Genomic DNA, 6,861 nt, shown 5'->3' with positions numbered 1-6,861 from the left:
CAAGGGGCTGATGTCACTGGGAAGGCTTGGACCCAGCACCTGCTCAGGGTCACTCAGCAGCACCTCGAAAGTGCCCAGCCTTGGGCTGGCACTCAGGCCCCTCTGTCGAAAAGGGGCGTTGGGTAGTGGCTCAGCACAAGGACACTCAGGGCAGGTGTCTCCCCACATCACAACCCACCTAAATGCCTCTATTGCCCTTGCCTGGGCGGGGGGGGGGGGGGGGGGGGGGGGGGTTGGGTTGGAGTCTGGCCCCACATGGAGATCTGAGCCACCGGGTGGGTCAGGGCATCATCATCATTTTGGGGTGCTCAAGGCAGATCTGGGCACCAGAGCTACCATGCATGGTGTCTGGCTTAAGGGCCCCAGTGGTGGTGTGAAGTGCTGAGTCCCCTTCTTCCTCCTCTGGCATCAGCCTAGGACATCTGTCTGCCTGCCCCCACCATAGGTGGGATGGCAATATGCCCTGACAGGGCTCTGGGCAGCGCTGGGGGGCTCATCACCAGCCTGCCCCATCCATGGGTCAGGGACAGGGCAGTGCAGTGGGGGCCGGGAGGGAGGCTGATACCCCAGCAGGGTCTGGGGGTGCCCAGGGGTCCATAGGCACGGTTGCTGTTTGCGCGGGGGCCCATGGCCCAGCGTGCGGGCAGGTGAGGGGCAGTAGGCGGGGGCTGGCAGCAGTCCCCCCGCAGCAGCATCCCCAGCTGCCCAGCGGCAGCAGGAGGGGCGAATGATGTCAGCAGGATACAAATAGCGGCGTCGCGGGTCCCCTCCCGACGCCTCACAGAGCCGCCGGCCGCTCGCCAGCCCCAGCGCCTGCTCCCTGCTCTGGCCTCGCCGCTCCACGCCGCCACCATGAGCCAGTCCTACTCCTCCAGCCAGCGGGTCTCTTCCTATCGCCGCACCTTTGGCGGTGCCTCCCCGGTCTTCTCTCGCACCTCCTTCGGGGGTAAGGGCAGCAGTGGCAGCTCTGTCACCTCCCGCGTCTACCAGGTGTCCCGCACCTCGGCCGTGCCCAGCCTGTCCAGCTTCCGCACCACCCGCGTGACACCCCTGCGCTCCTACCAAAGCGCCTACCAAGGTGCCGGCGAGCTGCTGGACTTCAGCCTGGCCGATGCCATGAACCAGGAGTTCCTGCAGACCCGCACCAACGAGAAGGTGGAGCTGCAGGAGCTCAATGACCGCTTCGCCAACTACATCGAGAAGGTGCGCTTCTTGGAGCAGCAGAATGCCCTCATGGTGGCCGAAGTGAACCGCCTGCGGGGCAAGGAGCCCACCCGCGTGGCCGAGATGTACGAGGAGGAGCTGCGGGAGCTCCGGCGCCAGGTGGACCTGCTCACCAACCAGCGGGCTCGTGTCGAGGTGGAGCGCGACAACCTGCTCGATGACCTGCAGAAGCTCAAGCAGAAGTGAGTGAGGGCCCCGGCATGTCCTTGTGGGCATCCATGCATACACCTCCATCCCTAGGGGTGGATGGTGGCACAGTTTACCCTGGCAACCCCTGGCATGTTCAGTGCCATGCTTGTGCCCCACGCTGAGAGCCCATCAGCCCCACTACTCCATCCCCTTTGCCACATCCCTGGGGTGGGAGAGCACCTCGTTGTACCTCTTGCCTTCAGAGCACTTTGCAGGGTGCCAGGTCCTGGCATGGTGGCTGTGAGTTTTGGGAGGGAGAAAGGCACCTGCAACCTGCTATGCCAGTGCTGGGTGCTCCCTGACCCACAGTGTGGAACAGGCAGGGGTAAGCTGTCCCAGGGGTGTGGGGGGCAAAGTGAGGTAGATGCCCACAGCCTGGGCATCTCAGCAGGGTACTCTGATGGCTGTTGCCAGCCCTCACCAGGCACCCAGGTAGCACCCAGTGGGCAGGGCGGCTCCAGCAGCAAGGGTGTCCCCCCATACCCTCCCTTGTGGTAGGGCTGAGGTCAGGTTCTGGTGCCATGGAATCCCCAGAGCTGGGGGATCAGAGTGCCCCCCATCAGGTCCCCAACCCTTCTCACACCAGAGAGGGCTGGAGAGCCCATCAGTGAGCTGAGCCCTGTGGGACAGCCAGGCAGATGGATGGAACCTCCAGGCAGGTGGAAGCAAGGGGGAGGATGACCCGGGGGGGGGGGGGTATCTACTTCGCCAGCTCCGGATGCAAAGAAGGGAGGGGAGGAAGCAGCTGCACTTCCGCAGGGATGCTCCAGGCCTGTGTGGGTGTCCATGGCACTCTGGGAGCAGGAGGAACCCCCCGAGGATGCCATGGGCCTGGCTGGTGCCAAGGATGGGACTGGGGCCAGGAGGGAATAGCCACAAAGGTGGCCAGGCTGAGTGAACCCCAGGGACTGACCAGTTCGGGGCACCTGGCAGCAGGGATGGATGCGCAGGGGGAGCTGCTTGTTCTGATGCTGGTCTGCACCTTCTCTCCTGGCCCCTATGCTGAGGGGACACCCAGTCCCCATCTCCTGGGGGTAACACAGCCTGCTGCCTCTCCCCAGCCTCAGCCTGTGCCCCAGCCAGTCAGTGGTGGGGTAGGATCCTCTGCTACGTGAAGCAGAGCCTCCGATGCTGGGAGGCTGGGGGGGCAGCATGGAGGACCCTGCAATGTCAGGGGAGGAACAAGGCACACAACAAATGGGTGAGGGTTCCTGCCACCCTCAGTGCCAGCACCACCCGGGCACCTCCCTCTCCCCCCCCCCCCCCGCTTCCCCCTGACCGGCAGCAGCAGCACTGCCCCCTCCCCTGGCACAGCCAGCCCTGACCTTGGGCTCACACCACAGAAGTCCCTGCTCCCTGTCCCACAGCATCGCTGAGACCTGCCTGTCCTGCTCTCCCAGGGATGTCTCAGCCGGTGGCCATCCCTTGGGCCCCCTGTGCTGGATCCTGCACCCCGTCCCCCCAGCTGCTGACCACTCTCCCCTATAAGGGCCGGGGCAGTGCGCGTGGCACCGAGCTGACCTCATGCCTTTGTGCTCTCTCCAGCGTTGACTATAATAGGGAATGGGAGGAAGAGCCCCTGGCCCTCTGCCAGCCCTCCCAATGCCTGCCGGGAATACAGGAAAATCCACTGTCTTCCCACCGGGACATGCTGAGCTAAGGGACAGCTCAGGGGTACATTGCTGCTGTGGGATGGGGCTTCCTCTGCCCCCCCACCCCCCCACCCCTAACCTTCCCTCTCTGCCTGTAGACTGCAAGAGGAGATCCAGCTGAAGGAGGAGGCTGAGAACAACCTGGCTGCTTTCAGAGCCGTGAGTACCTGTCCCCCCTGCGTGGCATGGGACCCTCACCTCCCTTCCCATCCCTATGTCCCCCCAGGAGCTTGGCCCCAACTCCAGGGCATGGCTCTGAGCACAGCCCTGCACCTTCCAACACTGGTCCTCTCTCCGCACGCCTCCCAAACACACTGCCCCTCACTGTGTTCCTCCAGGATGTAGATGCAGCCACCTTGGCACGAATTGACCTGGAGAGACGCATTGAGTCCCTGCAGGAGGAGATCGCCTTCCTCAAGAAGGTGCACGAAGAGGTAGGTCAGCAGTGGCCCCCTTTCCCACAGGCACCCATGGGGCTGGGTGATGGAATGGGTGCCCTGAGGTGTCACTTTGTCCCCCTAGGAAATCCGGGAGCTGCAGGCTCAGCTGCAGGAGCAGCACATCCAGGTGGAGATGGACATCTCCAAGCCTGACCTGACGGCTGCGCTGCGGGACATCCGTGCTCAGTACGAGAGCATAGCCGCCAAGAACATCGCGGAGGCTGAGGAGTGGTACAAGTCCAAGGTGCGGGAGGCAGTGGGCTCCTGGCTGGACCCAGGGCAGTAGGACTTGTCAGTCTCAGTGCCCTTGCGTGCTGACCCTGGTCTCTCCCCAGGTGAATGACTTGACACAAGCGGCCAACAAGAACAACGACGCACTGCGGCAGGCAAAACAGGAGATGCTGGAGTACCGGCACCAGATCCAATCCTACACCTGCGAGATTGATGCCCTCAAGGGCACGGTAAGCAGTGGGCAGTGTTGGACTTCCTGCTCCAGGGGAGCTCTGGACATCTCTGGGGGGCTCTCTGTGGTGCTGCCATGGGGGGACTCATACTGCAGATTTGGGCTGCACCTCCCCCAGTGGCAGTCAGGGTCTATGTGAGGTGTTTTGGCAGAGCCCTGAGGTCAAGGCACAGATTGCAAAAGGTGCCCAGCCTGGGAGGCTCCAGGCAGGCGGCACAGTGCTCGGGGTGTCTGGTTGCAGGCCGGGAAGGTGGTTACAAACACACAAGGCACAACAGTCCCTTGGCACCCTCATGGTCACAGGAGCCAGCCAGCAGCCACCAGTGTGGCAGTGCCATCTGCAGGCAGCTGTTTGGTGCTCCTGCACCTCTCCATGCCCCTCTACATGGGGTAGGATGGCTTTGCTGGGGGGCTTGAGTGCCAAGGCACAGGGTGCTGAGGTAACCTAGCACATCCCCAGCTTGTCCCTACCAGACCCTGCTGCCCAGAGCTGGGCAGACAGAGGGTGACAGCCACCCATTATTGTCCTGTGTCTGCTGGACTCCGCCCAGGGTTAGCCACAGGTCTCCCTAAGTCCTTGTCTCTCCCCTAGGGACCCCCCAGCATCCCAAGCTCCCACCCCAGGTGACCCCTGACCCCTTCAGATCGCCCCTCCTCACTGAGCCCTGCTGTCTCCCCAGAATGACTCGCTGATGCGCCAAATGCGGGAGATGGAGGAACGCTTTGCAGGGGAGGCTGGTGGGTACCAGGACACCATTGCCCGGCTGGAGGAGGAGATCCGGCATCTGAAGGATGAGATGGCCCGGCACTTGCGTGAGTACCAGGACCTGCTCAATGTCAAGATGGCCCTGGACGTGGAGATTGCCACATACCGCAAGCTGCTGGAAGGCGAGGAGAGCCGGTGAGTGGCGGGAGGGCAGGACAAAGTGAGAGGACCAGCAGGGTCAGTTGTTTTTTGAGCTCTCACCCCATGAGCAGCCACCCAAGGGTTGGAGCTGGCTGGTGCTGAGCTCTCCCCTCTTTGTTCCCCACAGGATCAGCATCCCCATGCACCAGACCTTTGCTTCTGCACTCAATTTCCGAGGTGAGCATTGCTCTGTGAAGAGGGGGACCTGCACTGAGTCCCCAGGGGTCCCCAGTTTTTGGGCTAATATCCCTCCTGGAGGGCTGCAGCCAGGCTGGCAGCTGTGGACCCAGGTGTGCCACATTGAGCTCCTGGCGTGGAGACACTGGGCTGGTTGTTGCCATAAACTGAGAGGGGGTTAATCCAGGGCTCCTGAAGCGCCCTAGTCACCCCAGCCCTATGTCTGTGACCCCATGCCACATGTCCCTGTGTTCTCCCACCCACAGAGACCAGCCCAGAGCAGCGTGCCTCCGAGGTGCACACCAAAAAGACCGTAATGATCAAAACCATCGAAACCCGTGATGGGGAGGTGAGCACAGCCAGTGACAGAGAGGCAGGGGGTGGGGGTGGAGGGCAGGGCTGAGCACGGAGCCTGTCCCGATGCTCGGGGCTCTGGTGCAGACATGACGCGTGGCCTTTCACGGTGCCTCTCTCCTTCAGGTGGTGAGTGAGGCAACCCAGCAGCAGCACGAAGTGCTGTAGAGGAGGCAGCGCCGGCAGCCCACTGGCACCTTCTGTCCCTGCCTCCGTCCCGCCGCCAAGCCCCCCTCCTGCCCCCACTTCGCCCCTCGGCACTGCCCGAGGGGTCCCCCCGCGCAGCCGCCTCCTGGCCCCCGCACCCCCGGGCTCTCTCCTTCGGCTTCAAAAGGCTCACTATGCTTTCGCAGCTTCGCAGTGGCAACGCCAGCGTCAGGATCAGGCCCAGGCCGGGGGACGGCAGGAAGGCGGGAGGGAGGGGACAGGCAGGAGGGGTCGGGGGGAGCAGGTGGTGGCCTGGGCCAGCTCCTCAGAGAGCCGGACGGTCCCAGCAGCGGGTTCTGGATCCCCCCAGAGACCCCTCCCCACTTCCGGCACGGGCTTGGGGTCCATCCCATCCCCCTGCACCGGCACCGCCGGACCCCCGGAGCTGGCACTTCTCTGGGTGCATGGCGGTGATGACAGGATAGGGAGAAGCAGGTTCCAAGCTGAGTCCCCGTTGTCTGCTCGGCTCGGAGCCAGGGTGCTCCCAGCCTGCGTCCTCCTCCTGGCCCCGGGGTGATGGGGCCCTGCGCTCCCCCCAGCCAGAGAGGCAGTCCCATGGGGCAGAGAGGGGCAGAGGAGGGCAGCGCCCTCCCTCCCTCCCACCATCGCGGGGACCCCAGCAGCAGGAGGCTGCGCGGGTCCAGGCTCATGAGCCGAGAGGGTACATGTAGGTGGACACAGGAGAGAGGAGGAGTGAGTGAGTGGGAAAGGGGGGAGAGATGGAGAGGAGCCTGAGAGAGGCCCGGGGGCCAGGGCAAGTGCCCCCAACCCTCGCCCCACTGCACCCCCACCCCACAGCGTCTACCTGACTCTTTGGGCGGCTGAAATAAACAGCGGAGCATCAATCCTTACTCCAGGGCATCTCTGGGGCAGGGATGGGGCGGGGTGGCGGGGAGGCAGCACTGGGGGGTGTGCATCCCATCAGGGATGGGCTGGGATTGATAGAGGGGCCAGCATTTCCCTGAGCTGTCTCTTCCTTAAGCTGTTGGTCCCCTCAAAACGCTTGTGTCCCTCACACTGAAGGTGCCCAGAGCATTTTTGCTGCCTGTGGCGGTGGATTTTCCAGATGTGCCGGGTGGGGGAGCTCTGCTGGGACTGGCTGCAGTGGCAGCAGCTGAGCCCTGAGCAGGTTTGGAGGGGCTCTGGGTGACTGTCTCCTGTCCCCTCACACACCCAGGACCTCCCACCATAGCCCTGTGGCTCTCAGCCCCACGGCCACCCCCTTTCTGCCCCCACCCCGGCCAGCCC

The 6,861-nt window shown here is 63.8% G+C and overlaps 1 protein-coding gene across 1 annotated transcript; it reads left to right on the top strand.

Annotated features, from left to right (window-relative positions):
* Positions 1 to 760: 760 nt before the first annotated feature.
* Positions 761 to 6,458, top strand: DES (desmin). Its single transcript, XM_061459471.1, has 9 exons — positions 761 to 1,406; positions 3,164 to 3,224; positions 3,404 to 3,499; positions 3,588 to 3,749; positions 3,841 to 3,966; positions 4,649 to 4,869; positions 5,003 to 5,052; positions 5,319 to 5,401; positions 5,533 to 6,458. Exons 1-9 carry the CDS (start codon positions 853 to 855, stop codon positions 5,572 to 5,574), a joined length of 1,395 nt encoding a protein of 464 aa, XP_061315455.1. The 5' UTR covers positions 761 to 852; the 3' UTR covers positions 5,575 to 6,458.
* Positions 6,459 to 6,861: the final 403 nt, after the last annotated feature.

This window comes from Pezoporus flaviventris, unplaced genomic scaffold (genome assembly GCF_033815535.1).
Source record: "Pezoporus flaviventris isolate CSIRO_AGI_PZ_B2104156 unplaced genomic scaffold, CSIRO_AGI_Pfla_v1 ptg000029l, whole genome shotgun sequence".
NCBI lineage: Eukaryota > Metazoa > Chordata > Aves > Psittaciformes > Psittacidae > Pezoporus > Pezoporus flaviventris.
This window is presented reverse-complemented; position numbering and strand designations above follow the sequence as displayed.

What these genes read in the sequence shown, in the direction of transcription:
- DES (XM_061459471.1), top strand. Translation starts at nt 853, where the DNA reads ATGAGCCAGTCCTACTCCTCCAGCCAGCGGGTCTCTTCCTATCGCCGC. An exon ending in CTGCAGAAGCTCAAGCAGAA is followed by an intron (nt 1,407 to 3,163) that starts GTGAGTGAGGGC and finishes CTCTGCCTGTAG; the next exon opens with ACTGCAAGAGGAGATCCAGC. An exon ending in ACCTGGCTGCTTTCAGAGCC is followed by an intron (nt 3,225 to 3,403) that starts GTGAGTACCTGT and finishes GTGTTCCTCCAG; the next exon opens with GATGTAGATGCAGCCACCTT.